At 48.5% G+C, this 17,137-nt stretch overlaps 1 protein-coding gene and 2 non-coding genes across 4 annotated transcripts in view; all 3 read left to right on the top strand.

Moving 5' to 3' along the window:
* The window catches only part of LOC119461998 (kynureninase), a 30,676-nt gene extending 29,501 nt beyond the window's left edge, over positions 1–1,175 (top strand). For both annotated transcript variants that reach the window (XM_049672407.1, XM_049672408.1), the window contains one exon: positions 642–1,175. In XM_049672407.1, coding sequence (XP_049528364.1) covers positions 642–788 — 147 coding nt within the window. In that variant the 3' untranslated portion in view covers positions 789–1,175. The remainder of the gene's footprint in view (positions 1–641) is intronic.
* A 14,864-nt stretch (positions 1,176–16,039) lies between these two features.
* Trnav-aac (transfer RNA valine (anticodon AAC)) lies at positions 16,040–16,112 on the top strand. The gene has a single exon. It is a non-coding gene; the product is annotated as a tRNA-Val (tRNA).
* Positions 16,113–16,636: 524 nt separating this feature from the next.
* On the top strand, positions 16,637–16,709 carry Trnav-aac (transfer RNA valine (anticodon AAC)). The gene has a single exon. It is a non-coding gene; the product is annotated as a tRNA-Val (tRNA).
* Positions 16,710–17,137: the final 428 nt, after the last annotated feature.

The following is a 17,137-nucleotide window of genomic DNA, read 5'->3' as shown; positions in this document are numbered from 1 at the left end:
AAATTTTCAGTACAACACTGCCTTTGGAGACGCGGCTCCACGTAATCACATAATCAGCGAGCTCATGAGAAAAGTTACAGGATAATACCAGATGTTTAGGGCACTATTGCCCTAAACATTGTTTAAAGAACATTTAAAGAAACTATTGTTTCTTTAAATGCTTTTAGTGGAGTTCCACATCCTAGTAAGCGTAATATGAATGAGTGTTGGTCTGCAAGCATGGCATCTGCGAAATTAATTTTGTTAATCTCCATAGTTACCTTACGTAGTAGTTACCCATGTAGTTACCTTTACGTAGTAGTTATGTCCTTACTGTAGTGCTTGAGATATGCTGGTGGGCTAGTTTGTTATTCATGATGGAATATGGCCGCGCACTTCGAAACAAGGACGTAACACAAAGTGAACAAGTTTTTGAGCCCAACGCCCATTCCATCATGATTAACCAACCAGCCCACCAGTGCGTCTTAAGCAAGTTCATTTCTAGTTATTCGGGCTCCCTTCCACCTGCAGTACCTAGGTAGAGCGCTCGTGTTCGCCTTGTGTTACGTCCTTGTTTCGAAGTACGCTGCCATATTCCATTACTGTAGTGATTGGTCTCCGTAAAAACGTTCGTGTTTTCTCGCTGTGTTGGCTCGTTTCAGGGTGACCTACTCGCGCCATCGGTACTTCGCTTCACGCCGATTTCCTTGTACAACACTTTCGAAGACGTGTACAACTGCGTACAGGCACTGAAGGAGATCTGCAGCCAGTTCAGCTCAGAAGGAGCGCCCTGCATTAACGGCAACTAGGGACTGCTCGTGCTTGCACGCTGCGGCCGTTGGGACATGAAACGGACCATCTATAATTCATTAGAGATGTCACAAAAATGTCGTCAGCTCGTGAAATCGGTAGGGGGAGAAATGCGGAATAAAATGGAAGAGCGACTGCTTTACTCAGCAACTACATGCGTATCAACGCACGTAGTTGCTGAATGATATAGCGAATGACAGATGAAGTTGTGACCTAGGCTGGCTTTGTAGGTCAGCGTTGGGATCAAGTGACAAAAGTCGCACATTTTCAGAAAACGAAACTATCAAGTTTACAACTCTGTAACTCAGCAATGAAAAATGATATCAAAATTGTGTAAATTGCGCCTAATAGTACATCTAAAGCGAACAAGATTGATATATACGTGGCCCCCCAAAAGGCCACTAACTTGCGAGCTCCAAAGCTCATGAAATGTCCATTGCAAAATCAAAAAGACATCCAAAAAACGGAAGAAAGTTTGATAGGGAAATCTAAGTTAAAACAGTTCTATGATATATATATATATATATATATATATATATATATATATATATATATGCGTGTATGTATGTATGTATGTATGTATGTATGTATGTATGTATGTATGTATGTATGTATGTATGTATGTATGTATGTATGTATGTATGTATGTATGTATGTATGTATGTATGTTTTCGTTGATACCCTGCAAACTATAAACTCGTTCGTGCACAAGGCCGGCTTCACGGACATGTTATGATCGTGTTCTTTATTTCTTTCAGTATTTCCCTCGAACTGCTTAGACCGCGCAGCAGTTCCAAAGTTTGTTGTTCTTCTATCCCCTTCCCCTCTAAACGCCCGTCCGCACGCACAGCGTGTTACGTACGCGCAGAGAGGCCCAGGTGTACAAACACAAACTAAACAAAAAATATATTGTCAGTACATATAACACTGCTGTTTCGACGTCTACGATCTGAAACGTTACTTTTTGGACTACGTCAAAATGTTAAAAAAACGACGTTTCAGTGGACGGAAGAACGGTATAGACCCTTTTCACGGCAATCCCAAGGGTGCCACCATGTTTAATCACGTGGTGACGCGTCCATGGGCCGTATTCTGAAACGTTCGCCTAGGCGAAATTTCTTTTTTCGCTTTCAGGCGTGCGCCGATTGGCTGTTTTAGCAAAATTGGATGAGCTGATTGGGTGGTTGAGCCCGACGTCATTCAATTTAGCTCAACCAGCCAATCAGCGCGCACGCTGATTTCGCCTAGGCGAAACGTTTCAGAATACGGCCCCATTGCTTGCGCCTCAGCTGCCTCCGTGTATTCAATGGATATGCATGACGCTGTTGCGGCTCCGCAATCCTGTGTTTCGGCGGATATCTTAAACGGTGAATGGGTGGACGATAGGAAGCTTTGGCCACAGCTTCAGAGGACATGTAAGCGCTTTCTGAGCTCATTACGCTTTGTCCAAACGGCGCGAGCGGCGTGTACTGCGCTTGTGCTATATAGATCGAATCAGGGCTATAAATGTATTTCAATCTGTTCAAACATTACACTTGTGATTTAAATCAGAATCAGTGTGTTGTTCTATTCGTTCTTTATTTGGCGAACACATTGAAGAAGCGCCTTGTCATGTACATGACTCCCTCGGTGCGGTCATCTGATTGATTATTTTCTGCCTAATCACTCGCGGGTGTGCTCAGTTGCGATAGATTTCTTCTTGCTGCGCACAAGGCTTGGAACGTAGATGTTCTGTACTTTGTAGTAGCTTGTAGCAAAGACGTAATACGGTTAGTCGCTCGCTTACTATGTGGACCATCACGAAACTTTCAGCTTCGAATATTTTTGTGCAGTCGCCGTCATCCATGCTTCGGCGCATTGATTCAAGAGTATACCCCCCTTCATTTATTCCTTGTATACGTTGGCGATAGTGTGGGAGTAAGGTTGCGCGTGAGTTGGTTGGGGTTGATGTCTGTTGATAACGTGCGAGAAACTTAATATGCCAGGAAGCGGCGCTGTTCTCTCTGTTACTGTGTAACGAGCCGTACACACTCTTCCCGACGTTCTGCAGCGCTGAGTTGAAGTCCTTTCCTTGGAGGTTAGCGATACAACGCTGGCGGATGAGTGATTTTTTTTATCCTCGAGGAAGGCCGTACATCACGAAGGGCCGACAACACAGAAAGTCCAGTCCTTATGTAGCACAGGTCCGTGGACCTGGTCACATAGATTCATTCCATTCCTTGATATGCCAGTCACTATTTTTGCAGCCAACTACTGCACACGTCTTCCCTCGACCGCTCGAAGTTTTGCAGAATGAATGGTTATCGAATACCCAGTAATACCCAGAAGCGGTAATGGTTTCGTATTCGTGCGCTTTCGCTGAGGCAACGTGCGCCGCGCCTCCGAAAGCGCCATCGCGTTCCACTATAGAGGGAACTGCTCCGCGAAAAGGGTCCTATAAGAATACAAACCAGAATGCCTCTTGGGTGCGACAAATGTGGGTCAGAACTTTTTTTTTTTTATGTGAAAAGAAAACACAGCTCAGAGAGCCGGTCAAGCTAGGAATCGCTCGCCACTTATATACACTTGGCTATACCCGCAAAGAAGCGCATGTTAGTGAGCGGGGTGTTACGATTGCTTCCGCATGCACAACCCAGTCTCGACCCCGATACCTGCTGCCCGACTTCGTCGGGTCTGCAGTTTTTCAGTGAAATCAAATAATGCCGCAGTTGACGTGTTTTCACGAGCATGGCTATGATGCTGCGTACTGTGGGAAGCACCGCAGGAACAGACTACGTGTCATTTGTCCACTAATGACTTGTCTTCGTTATGATTACGATATCATCATTATCGGCGTTATCAAGTCAAGCAGGAGAAGGGCGCCATTCCCGGTGATCTCTGTCCTGCCTCAACCACGTCAATCAACTGTATGTGGACACATCTCCATCGTAAATTCCGTGCTCCATCAAGTCTCTGAATACGCATTGCTTACCTCTATTTCACGCAAGTCAATTACCCCTGGGCGGTTTTTAAAGTACACCTATACCTACCGCACATGCACCCTGGTTTCATTCATATTGAGCGCCTTTGGAGGCACACGGGCACCAGCGCCATCTGTGTGTTGGCGCGAAAGTGCTACTTCGCTCCACGCATGGTCTCCGTGCTCGCCGCTGATTCAACGTCTACTCAGCGATCTTGGAGGCCACGCTCCAGAGACTGGGTCACGCCTGCTTTGAAAACACCTGAAGATTGCACAGCAACGGCGCTTGACTCAGGGTCGCAAGCGGCGCTATTTATCAATCGTGTCGCGGTTTTAAAAGCTCCTTTATTTAGTTACAAAATTAACTTAAGTGCGACCAGTGGGTAACCTCATTATTTCAGCGGTAACATCTAGCGGTAGCTCTGAAGCACATGGGTCATACATTCGCGATGCATGGGACTGGCCTTCGGTATGCGCTTGGTTACATACATTTTTTTTTTTTTTTTGAAGTGCGCTGTGGACGAACGAAACTGAAGTGCGTATGATCCTCACATCTGCAGCGTGCTGTTGCACTGTTCTGGAGCACGACGTCATCTCTCAAATAGTGACGCTTGAATGTTCTGTCATAAGCGAAAATGCTCTGTAACTTTGTTGGAATGTTATCGTATCTTATGAACGCATGGACAGTTGCTGTACACAGTGTTAACCTAACTGTACTGTCTGCGTTATTCCAGGCTGTCTTCTTCATTGGTATCGTCTTCTTCAAGAATTTTCAAATAAGCGGCGTCTATAGCATAGATGAGTTGTAATGAGCATGTATATTGTGCCTATCTAAGGCGCATACACTGATTGCTGGTGCGACATACAAGCTCAACAACGATTAAATGTCACAGAAATTCCGAATGCACCCCTTTCCTCAACGCTTGGAAAGGGATGTTTGTCTCCAACCCGAAGGCGTCCGCGCCTCAATAATTGCATTTGGGGTGTCGCATAAGAAATGCCCGGCATGGGAGCGGCCCAAACTTTTTTTTTTTTTTTTTTTTTTTGCTCACGGGGGTTTTGACGCAGGCTCCTTTCCCTAGCGTATCACCCCTGAAGGAAGCCGAACGCCGGGCTGGTGTACCCTTGTGCCCATTTGAACCAGTGGGTGCCCGGCGGCGGTGGTAGTTATTAATTTCATGGTATTATTATTATTATTATTATTATTATTATTATTATTATTATTATTATTATTATTATTATTATTATTATTATTATTATTATTATTATTATTTGGTAGTTTCTGGCCACATTAATAAAATTGATTATTACTATTCCGCTACTACGTTGTTGATTTCTTTTTTTCTTCTACGCTTTGCGTGTTGCGTTAACGTTAAGGGATTTGACGTTTCGCAACGCAATAATTTGCCTTTACGCCAACCTCTTTGACAACTGTACATTTATTGTTCGTTAATTGTCCAAACTGTTTATTCACCTCTCTTCTATCACAAACGTGGAAGGAAGCAGTTTCATCGGCCCGTGAAGCACTGCACATGCTTTCATCAGGCTCAAGCTATTTTGATCGATGTCTGTAGAACATAGTCTCGTTTAAAAGCAACTCGCTCGTGCAATATAACAAGAAAGTGAACTCACTGAGATATATATATATATATATATAGTAAAAGTAAACAACAACAAAAAAAGCTTTACTTAAAATTATCGCAGTCCACGAGTCGTTAACGAGCTCACTGCCATTGCTACGGGAGTGATCGCGATGCTGGGGAGACGGATCGCAACCGGTAGATGCGGGACCGGGAGACGAAGGAGGGGCGTGCATTGCGTGGATTTAAACCTGCGGCACATCACCGCCTTTCCCGCTCGGGGTAAGGGTACGGCACAGCGGACGGATAAAGCGAGGGGCGGCCGAAGGGTGCGCGCGCGCGCCTGTGACCCCGGCTGCGCCCCCGGGGCCGGCAGGGTCTTTGACCCCGGAGAGGGCGTCCGGCCGCCCCGGCGAAGGCTGCGTCCCGGCCGGGGTCGTCGACCCCGGCCCGGGAGCCGTCGACCCCGACCGAACCGCGCCGAGCCCCGGGTCGACCTGGTTCCGCTTCCGCCCCCCTCGGCGACGACCACTTTATCCCGACCCGGCAGTCGGGGAGGAGAGGATGGGCCACGCGGAGAGGGCGTGCTTCGGGCAGGTGCGTCCCCCCCCCCCCTCCTCGCCCTTTCGTCGCCGGGTCGCCCGGGTCGCCGGTGGCGATGGAAGGGAGGGGCGGTGACCGGGCCAGACACCGCGCGACGACGCCAAAACAACTACAAGGGAACCGCGGTGAACTGTGATGCAATGACCGGGGCGCGTGCCGAGTGCTTTTTTTTTTTTTTTATCTTTGTATCTTTGCTCTGTGCGCCTCGGACAGAGTGCGTTGCACCTCGCAGTTTCTCGCGTGCTCCCGACGACAGCAGCTCACCCGACCCGACCCTACCTCCCACAGCCTTGGTCGATGCCCGTCCGACATCCAGCCTCCCCCCCATGCGTGCCGCAATCGGACTGAACTGATAACGATATCAGCGGCCTGCGTTTGAAAGCGGGGCGAATGCCCTTTGCAGGTTACAACCACGTTTTCTTTCTTTATTTTCGCACTTAAAGGCTGTAAACACTGAAATCGCCCGCCAAACACTGTTCTTTGAGATATTTATTCGGCCGGCGAGGGATTCGCTCGTGTGTGAATTATCCATCACGTCGTTTTCGTATAGTAAGCCTAAATTGTGAGGTTTACCGCTCCGAAGCTGCACAGCGGGTCATGAGAAACGCCGTGGTGGAGAGTTCTTTAACATGCATCCAAAGCACGGTACGTGGGCGTTTCCGCATACCAGCGCCTTCGTAATGCGGCCGCTGCGACTGGCGACTCGAACCCGCGACCTAGTGCGAAGAAGCGCAATGCCATAGCCACCACGGCGGGTCGTAGTAAGCTTCCTTATCAGATAAATGAAGTAAGCCTACAGTTCGTATTTTTTTCTTTTTAATTTTGCGACAAGACATCGTCTTTCTAGGTAGATGCTAGCACAATATGCGCAAAAAAAAATTAAATAGGTGTTGTCAGAAACAATATTAATAAAAAAGGTATTTCGTTTTTGGACAACACCGACTTCAGTTTTTAAAAAAGCAATGAAAAAATAACGGCGATGGTAAAGTCGCTGGCCTGTCACTCTTTAAGCGCGCAGGAAAGCAACCTAAATGATGCTTCTAATAATACCGAAGTCCTTGGCTACCTCTTCGCTAGTTCGTTTTCCCATCTTTACAGTTTTTGGCTGATATGTAAATAAACATAACGGTCTACCTTTCTCGATTCAGGCAATCTTACCAATATTCACGAAGTGCCCGCAAAAGGCATAGAGCTGAGCGCCTTAATCAGGCGATACTTTCGAGTGACAGCTTGATCAATGCATATCTTTTTTATACAATAAACATATTTAAAAAAAAACGTATCGTTGACACAATAAAACTGGTACTGTGAATCATTCGCGTCCCTCACTCCGCCATCGAGCGCGACCACCACACACACACGAACACGCATACGAACGCGCACGTTGCTCCAACTGGATCTGCACATAGGAACAAGCGAAACTACGCTACCGCACGCTGGACGAGGTACGGAGTTCAGAAACACCGCGGCGGCGGCAGTGCCCCTGTGCCTCCGGCTTCTCCTGCGAGCAGGTGCAACTGGCTTCCCCGAGGAGGAGCAGGAGAAAGCGAAAGTGCTCCTCCGTTCATTCTCCGCAGGGTGAGAGGGGAGCTGTTTGCCACCGCCCGCATCCGGACGCGGCAAGCTCCCGCTTCCTGGAACGAGAGCGAGGCGGGGCAGTTCGCATCCGGGAAAGAGGGCAAGGATAACAGGCCTCTCTCCCGCCCCTCTCTCATTGTGCCTCTCGCTCTCTCCGGGAAGCTGAGAAAGAAGGCAGCGGAAAGGTCGGCCGCCAATCGGCGGGTCGGCCCCGCATCGCACACTCGTCGGAGTTGGGGGGGAGTCCGCGGCCTTCCCTGGCCCCTCTGCAGCATCCAGCCTTGCCGAGAGGATGCTTCGGAGGACACCCGGGCACCCCTGCTTATTTCACGGGAGTTGGACTCACCCGCGGCAGGAGTTTGGTTCGCTTGCCCCCCACCCTAGTTGTCGAGTATCGAGAGTGAAACGGGAGGGGAAAACTCTAATAAAAAACGGGGCCAACCTTGCTTGCCCCCGCACGTTGACGGTTCTCTCTTTTGAAGGAGGGTTCCGTGAACGCGCTATGCTTCCTTCCGGCGAAGAATGAGGTCGAGGAGGTTGTTGAGAAGGTTGTCTCCTCTGAGATACACGGTCCTTACTCCATCTTTCGGGTACGTTGCTTCTGGAGGCGATGCTCCGACGACCTTGCTACGGCTGCTGCTTCGTCGCGCAGGTGCGCTTCAGAAAGCGCGTAGTACGGAGGCGCGCTAACTGAAAGAACGAGGATGGTTGAGGGAATGCTTGCACACCTCATTGGTCTGCGAAGCTCTTTTGCGGTGGATGGTGTAGCGGCGATGTTAACCTTTTTTTCACGTAGCGCTATAACCTACCAGGATTGCGGCGACATCTGCTCCACCCAGGTCACGCTAACGTATAATCATACACACACTTTCACAACTAGTTTAAATGGAGCAGCGTTTCCAATGGCCGAGTAGTCCAGCGTCTTCTACAAGAGCGATAGGAGAAGAAAGGTCACCTCTCGTCTGGCAACAGGCGAGGTGACTGGTGAAGCCGGTGTCTCAAGGGTTCCATTACAATAACTTTTATAACTGAAATAACGCGACCTAGCAACAGCAGCGCTTGACGCCATTCACTTGACGGCGCTAACATTCTGTTGTATTTGTCTCGTTCATGTCTATTAGCACCGTCCAGTACCAACACCACCTAGACTAGGTGGTGTTGCCAGCGCTCTCGCAAGCGGGGTGTAAACCCGCCTCGTTTCTCGTAATATTCCTGTTCCACGCGCTTTTTTTTTTTTTTTTCATTTTCTATCTTGCTTTATTTTTCTATTTTACTCGGTCGTGTGCTGCGAGAACGCGGCAAAAGCGGCAGCTTTGATGAGAAAACCATTCGACAGATAAAAAGGAGATCCTAAATTAGCAGCTAGAGGTGGCGAGAGAATCGGCCTATAGTGAAAGTGAGAAAGAAAGGAGACAAAAATTAAAAGGAAGAAAACGCAGAAAGAGGTAAGAACTCTGCCAGTTTACTCGAGTGGTCGTACCTCTCCCTTTCTCATTCAGTACAGCAAAGCCCGTAGTACAGCACGGCTTCGTTCTGGGCGATCCTATTCGAGCGCACAGGGGGGTCCGCGGATTCACTCCGCTCGCAGGGAGGTTGACGAGCGCGCGTTCGAAGGTGGGGGGTGGCGAGAGGAGAACGAGAGGGGGGGCTGCGAGTCGGGGTTTTCGGGCCACCGGCGGGCGGTTAACGTCGGGCCGACCGGGAAGCCTTTCCGTTCGTCACTGGGGCAGCGGGCGCTGGAAAGCGGTCAAACGGTACCACAGCGCGCCGTCGGCCCGCTTATGCCAAGTAGCGCGGTCAAGTCCCCAAAAAGAATACGACCGCGATACCCACATCGACGCCCCGAAATGGAAACACGGCCACCGCTCTATTTTTTGTCCTTTCTTACTCTCGTTACACCCAGCCCCTCTCTTCGCAACTCCGCATTGACGCAGCTGGGCGCGTCTTTTGTTCGCGGTTCACCGCTGACGCCCGACCTGCTTTCCTATATCCATCCCCGCGCGTTGCACCGGTCACCCAGAAAACAAACGGGGACTGTCGCTTTTATTTTCAAAACGGGGACGGATGCGAGATCTGGGGGGCAGGCGGTGATGCTGTATACACCATATACCGAAGGGACGGGAAGGCTCTCGATATAGAGAGAACCAATCGCCGTACATTTCTCGTGAGCGAAGAGGTAAGGTTACGGCTGAAGGGGCTTAAGTTACTGAAGCCGAACGGAACTCAGAAACTATGCGTCATAGATATGCGTATTTTGGAAGCCATAACGATCTTTGTCGGTGCGTTCATTGGAACAGAAATAATGACAAGAGCGTATAGATACGCTAAATTTAATGCAGTGCTTTTGAACGGAAGAATTGAGCCTGTCCGGATGTGGCTTCGATTGTCGACCGGACTCCAGTTGGAGGCTAACAAGCGTCTCCGCGGTGTGGCTTTAAGCCGTTAAGCACATCGTCATGATGTGGAAGATAGAGGAGCGCGTCAGATGAGGGAAGAGGGCGTTCTCGTAGTTTTCTTACTGAAGTGTTGGAAGTGTGCAGCGGCCCGATATAAAGTATTTCAGCGACTCGCCGCGTTCCTACACATGGCATTGCACACATGGACGTAATCTTTCGTTGTCGAGAGGAGCTAAACCTCATTGCTCACAACGCCACTCCGTGCACGCGCACGCGCGCTGGAACGCCGTCCCGTGGGTTCAAGCGAGAGCGTCCTCGTTGGAGAGAGCGGCTGACGTCACGGTTCGGCCGCGCGGGATCAAGAACCTCGGCCAAAGGGGTCGCTGCACTCTCCTCGAGCGAAAGTGAAAGCGGCCGTCCCCTCAACCCCAGCCTCGTTCGCCGAGTTCAATGTCAAACCGCCGCTCCGCTGGAATGTGGGACGCTTCCTGAACTGACCGCACGGGTGGGGAAGGAGAGAGAGTTGAGCAGGCTGCACGCTCTCTGCCTTCCGGCAGCTGCTGGCGCGGCGCGCCTCGGAATTGAGGTGAAAGCACTTGATGGTGGGAAGGGGGTTCGGTCACATGGCTGCGGGATGGTTGGTTCGTTGAACCTAACGGAGGAGGGACCGCGCAAGAGTAGGCTCTTCCGGAATAAAGTGGACAAATGGATGGGAATGATGTTGATGACGAGAGCCTCGTTAACTTGAAGAGCACACAACTAAGCGCGGGAACTAGTTTGCTGCATACGCGCAGCGTAGTTGCGTATTCCTTACCTCTGACCGTCTGAAGCGTGGAAAACGATTCAGCTGTCAGTTTGCCAGGTCTATCGATAGACTGTGTTTAGAAAAAAGTTTGTTACTACATAGATTATTCAAATATAATTACAGTTCAATGTGCTGTATATTACGTACGTGACCTGACAGATGCAAGTCCGGTGCACTAAGAGAACACACACAACAATCTAGCCAAGCTCGCTGACTGTGGAAATCTTGTCTGTCACTGTCAACAGTGCATATGTGCCCCTGCGTGTATACTCCCAGTGTGAAACGCTGCTTTCACATTCTGATAAATCTACAATAAAAATGTTAAGAACCTTCGAGATTGATTGCTCAAAGGACAACTGCATCAGCTGCTCTTCCTTTAACCGTAAAGAAAAGGAAATCGTGTTTCTTACCGCAGCTGTATGACTAATCAGACGGATGTGCAATGAGAATGTCACGAGTGCCTTTCTGTTTCTTTCACGTTTTTGGGCCTTCTCTTACTGTTGTTCGTGTCTTTTTGCCTGTGTATAAACGGTAAATCGTGTTAATAGATGCATGCAGTTGTTAGTCAGGCGCTGCGACTGTTTGGTGCTCCTTGTTTCGTCACGTCTAGCAGCAAATGTTTTACGTATTGTATTCACTGAACCGTACTGATCTCGCTTACGATGAAGCCAGCATTCACATCATGTGCTATGTGTTTAGATAAGAAGGCTTGTTTGTATATCTTTCTCACTGAAGGTGTATGAAAGAAACCGACTATCCATCTATTATTATATTGCAGCCGCTGGGAACTCTATCAAACGCGAGACAACATTGACCGTTAGCTTTTAATGTATTACAATACGACCAAATCCTTGCGTCGATGGACTGAGATTTTCCCCTTCATCTGCCTATAATCCCCTAAACACAAACTATGGGTAGTGATCAATATCTAATCGTGTATGTCAAGTCAGTCTGATAAGTAATAGTCAGTCTAAGTAATAATAACGCCAATGCGCGGCGTGCCGCTCTTTTCGCCGCTTCCTCAGGCGTATACAGCCAATCAGCGTGAACTGAAAGTGATGCTTCCGGAAATGGTCGGTCGAGAATATTGCCTATTCTTCCCCTTACAGAAACTTTTCTAAAATATGTAGGATGCAGCGGCTATACGAGAAGCGTCAGATCCGACTTGATCTACTGGTTTCCTGCGTATCCCAGCGCTGTCCTGTTGCCAGTGGTACACGAGAAAGAAACACGACGGCATGATCCAGAAGAACAGCCAGATGACAAGCTGGATTTCTCCTCAAGTGCGATGACGTTGAACTAGGAGTTGTTTATAGTTTCCCTCGCGCCTTGTTTAGTTTTAGTTTAGTTGTTTAGTTTCCCTCTTGGTGGAGTCTCTCGATTCTTTTCATTTGATAATTGTCCAAGTTCAAATATGCAACACTCGCGGTGTTTGTTACTCAAAAAATATTGCCCTATAGTTGACAATCACTTTAGCATACGCTTAAAGAGGATGAAGGCGAAGGCCTGCGCGCTCACGAGACATTCATTAAATCACTTGACATTCGCATTACTTCCTATTTGTTTTCTCCCACCAAAGGCCGTGGGTTCGAGTGTCTTAATTAACTCTACCTTAATTAACTGTGCCTTACTTAACTTCGCCATAATTAACACCAAAGATCGTGGGTGCGACTCCCACCAAAGGTTCGACCATCAATGGTGGTACCATCAATTTTGGTGCCATTGAATTTTCCGGACGGTCAAATGAGCCATCCCATGAGCCATCTAAGACTCTCGCCTGAATAAGAACTTACTTAAGCGTGTACTAACAGAGGGGGCCCTGCCGCACCATACCCTACGTATCGGCGGTTTCCGGCACCAGCCGACTCACATGTCACGGGGACGGGATACGTGCTTCTTCGAGGCCAACCGACTGAGAGGTCAAGGCGGTCCCTCCGGGGTCAAGTGCGCTACCGGCGTCCAAGGGGACCCGATGTGGGGCATCCCCTCGAGGGGCCCGGTCCGCTCAAGGTCACCGGGGCAGGCGTCGGCAAGGGGGACCCGCGGAATGACCCCGGCCGCGGATGTCAAGGAGACCCGACGACGTCTCGAGGTCATCGCGTGCTCCCTTTCGCTCCTCCCCGGTTGCCGCGCGGGGTCGAGGTCACGTCGGCGTGTCGCGCTGCCTGGCTTTCTCGGCCAGCCAGGGCCTTGAACCTACGCACAGGTGCCGCGTCAAGGTTTGCTCCCAGGCGTGGACTCCGGAGAGCCGGTTTTCAAGGGCGGGAGAGCGGAGCTATCAGACGCTGCCGTTTGCTTTAAATTTAAAAATTTAATTATGGGGTTTTACGTGCCAAAACCACGATCTGATTGTGAGGCACGCCGTAGTGGGGGACTCCGGAAACTTGGACAACCTGGGGTTCTTTAACGTGCTCCTAAATCACCATTTGCTTCGAAAGTGTTATTATTATTATTATTATTATTATTATTATTATTATTATTATTATTATTATTATTATTATTATTATTATTATTATTATTATTTCTTGAAATCAGCCTTGCAAAAGTCTCAGTGGTGAAGCTTTAATACTTTGCTTTCTCTCCCCTTCTATAAAGCATGTACATGTGTGTTTTCTTTCTGCCTATTCTATCCCTAATCATGCATCTGTGGATTATGTAGCGTGCCAACCCTGTAGATATATGCTTCAACTTCACCAGCTGCAAATGGAGTATCTTTCTCGTTTCAGCATAGCAATCTCATCGTCGCATCGTAAGACGAATTCGCGACGCTTCTGCGGTGCCATCAAGATGAATAAACTCGAACCAAGTCAAAATTTTTGTTCCTTTCCTGGTGTTCATTCACAAACCACTCCAATAGCTCGTTCACCACGGTTTCACACGAGGAGCGGTGGTTGAAATAGGAAGGGAATGGTATACTGGTACTGGAACAACCACGCACTCGGTCGTTCCGGCAAGGTCACTCACGAGTTAACTTATCTTCGCACGCAGACACTTCTCATACGAATAACTGAGGCGAAGTTCACATGCGGCCCAACTGCACAAGTCATAGACGAGTCAAGGCGCGCTTCAAACTTCGTTGGCTGCGCTCTATTTTTTTTTCTTCTTCTTCTTCTCGTTGATAAGGAATAAGGGCAACGTGTTCAAGGAGAGAGCTATAGCTTCTCGTCACCATGCGCCCCTTCTCTCTACCAAACGCCCATTTGCCCGCTTTCCAGTGACCCCCGGAATTTCGAGGGTGTGACGGAGTTGCACTCGGTGTCCTAGTAGTGTACAACAACAGCAGGGCATGCGGGTGGGTATGCGAGGCGCCTCGGAATCGGAGCAGATGTCGGAAGCGAAGCGGTGCTGAGGAGCTCCGAGCGACCGACCGCGCGACCTGGTAACCGAATCAAGGCCCCCCAGCGAGCATTGTGCTTCGCGCGAGCGGTCGCCGGCGCGTGAATCTGGATCAGGCCGCCGAGCAGCGCTCGCCGTCCAAGGCTGTTCGCCGGTCGCCGGGCCGCATTTCGGGGTCACCGGAGGGACGCAGGTGCCGGGGCCGGCGAGACACCGTCCGCGCCCCGGCCCGGCCGGGCCGAGTGCCGCTTTGCAACCGCATTGTGTTTGTGTCTCGACCGGCGTCCTCGAAACCGAGAAGCCCCTTCCCCTCCACCCCACGCCCGACCCGGCCGACGTCACGAATGCACAGTGAGGTCGATTCCGAGGCGGAGTAACCTCGACACTTTTGCACTAACGGGATCATTGGGGTACGTGCTCCTTTGAGAAGTCGGAGGGACGCACCTTGACGGAGAGGGGCGAAAGGTGTGTCGAAGAAAGGAACCAAGGTTGGACGCCACAGTGCCTCCTCCCCCTTCTCCAAGACCCCCGTTTCCTTAGTAGAAAGTGCTGAGAGTTAACCGTTCGTTGCTCACCCACATATACTCTCACAATTCTAACAGCTCTTTTACATCTTTTGTACCAGTAAAAGAGCTTGCAACGAGACAACGGAAAGAACAATAGCAACTCACTTTCTTACTTACTTCTTTCTTTCTTCTTTCTTTGTGTTCTGTATGTTTAGGGAAAGGAGCATATCGATTATGTTCTGCGAAAGGGACGTTCGCAAATAGAAGCAGCACTTTTAGTAGAATTCCTTAATGCAATGTGTTGAGGAATAGCAAGGCATGACTGCATCCTTGCATTTGGCAACACTGCTCTAATGTCTGTAGGTAGATTATCTTTGAATTCGTGAGACATTAAAGTCTGATTAGAAATCTTCAAGGTTTCCAGAGCCTGTTTTTTCGTCAGTAAAGATGGACGACGATGTGTTATAAAAGAGCCAACCACGGAAGCTAGCAAATTTCCAGAACTTTTGCTGAACCACAACACAAAAATAAAGAGAGAGAGAGAGCGAGATGAAAGAAGGAAAACAAACAAGACGTCTCACCGACGTACCGGCGCTAGGAGGGTCGGCACGAAATTTAAAGAAAAAGCCACTTTTATTAATATTTTCTGTGATGAACAACCAATTACCGCGAAATTAACGAAACTTGAGTTTTTATAGAAAACTTTGTCAGTCCAAACGTGTTTCTCTTCAGTGTCACTTTAAGGACACGTGCTAAGTTCTCGTTTTTACAGTTTAGTTACGTTAACAGGTTTTTTTTTAATATACAGAACAGTGGTACTTAACCAGCGATGTATTTTCTAGGGAAACAGTTTTCGCGACTGCCGCGCCCAAAGTTTCAAAAGTTCCCTCAGATAGCATGTTGCAGGGAAGTCGTTTAACTAAGGAATGCTCGCACTCAGGGGCTGATCCAGGGTGTCATCCAGGTGAAAGGGGATGGACTCTGGATCCGCTAGTGGTTGAAAGGGGATGGACTCTGGATCCGCTAGTGGTTGCGCTGTTCTACAATGCAAGCACATTGCGACTTGCAAGTCAAGACAGGGACAACTGAAGCCAGTGGGGATACGTCGTGTACCCCGGAGTTATTACCAGCATAGCAGTACTTGTATATGCAAGTATGAGGCAGAGAATCCCTAATGAGACGTAGCGAAGATTGAAAGTCTTTCTTCAGTGTGAATCACGGAACATCCGTTTGTTCTCGCCAATCTCACATTCAAATTTGCCGCCGATTAGCGTTTTTAACCGACGCCACCAGATGGCGGTAGTAGGTGCAAACCCGCCCGCATTTTAGAGCGCATGGAACGCGCACCAACGTTTACTAAGCAACGGAACGCCATCCTAAAAAAAGTAGTGCGAAATACATGTTATAATAGAAACAATTGGATCAGAGAAATTTATAGTGCACAGTACATAAGTTTATGATAAATCTGTAAAGCCTACCTTTCAGCTGTTCTTGTGGTGTAGTGGTTATCACATCCGCCTAACACGCGGAAGGTCCCAGGTTCGATCCCTGGCAAGAACACAATTTTTTTTTTTTTTTTTTTTTGCTTATGATTTGTGCTAGCACATACATCGGCAGAATAAACGGGTATCCGTTCATACTCGCTCGTCAGTGTGCGCCCTGGTGCCAATCGCAGCTTCGCATTTTATGCTGCTATACACGTGCGGTCCTGAAGTTGAGCTAAAGGCAATACATGGAGGGAGCGGCGTTCCCAGCAATCATTCGAGGTTGAGCAAAGATAATATTACCGGGAATTCATGATCCTTCCTGCTTCGGATGATTTTGCATTCCCAAAGTTAAAAGGGCACACGCTAATGCCGAAATTGTTTACTACACATTAAATTGCTCTAAGGAAATCGAATACTTGCGATATAATTTCGGCAAGTGCCGAGCTCCATTATGAATGTAGCGCAATAAGTTATTAATGTAATATTGCTGCAGCAATGTTCAACGTTAAAGCGCGGTCTATGCGGATAATAGCGTAGAACCAGAGACAGCATGGAACAACGACTGGCGCAGATCCTAGTAAAGCACCAGTCCCAGCTGTTCTTGTGGTGTAGTGGTTATCACATCCGCCTAACACGCGGAAGGTCCCAGGTTCGATCCCTGGCAAGAACACGATTTTTTTTTTTTTTTTGCTTTTAAGATTTGCATACATTTTGCATAAGATACACTGCGCTCGTCCGTGTTGCATGCTGTCTCTGCGGTTCGTTTGTACGTGCAGTTAAACAACGTTCGCTAATATGTACCAACTGTACGTAAATATAGCAAGCAAGAAATTTGACTTCTCTGGCATTTTGTGTCTGTTGTTTTTTTTGTGTTCACCCCTTATTTTCTGTTGAGTGATGCAAACTTCTGATGCTGAGTGACAGTGTGCGGACGGACAGCACAGCTTGTTTTACCTATAAGTACTGATGTAAGCGGTTTTCCAAGTAACGGTCACCTATGCTGCGATTAGTACATCGACAAACTTCCCCTTTGAAGCGTGCTTTCTTTCGTTTTTTTTTTTCTTTTTATTTTTCGTAGGCAACTGTCGATGCGTACTA

Source organism: Dermacentor silvarum, chromosome 8, assembly GCF_013339745.2.
Source record: "Dermacentor silvarum isolate Dsil-2018 chromosome 8, BIME_Dsil_1.4, whole genome shotgun sequence".
NCBI classification, from domain to species: Eukaryota; Metazoa; Arthropoda; class Arachnida; order Ixodida; family Ixodidae; genus Dermacentor; species Dermacentor silvarum.
The sequence above is the reverse complement of the archived record's forward strand: the minus strand, read 5'-3'. Positions and strand labels throughout refer to the sequence as shown.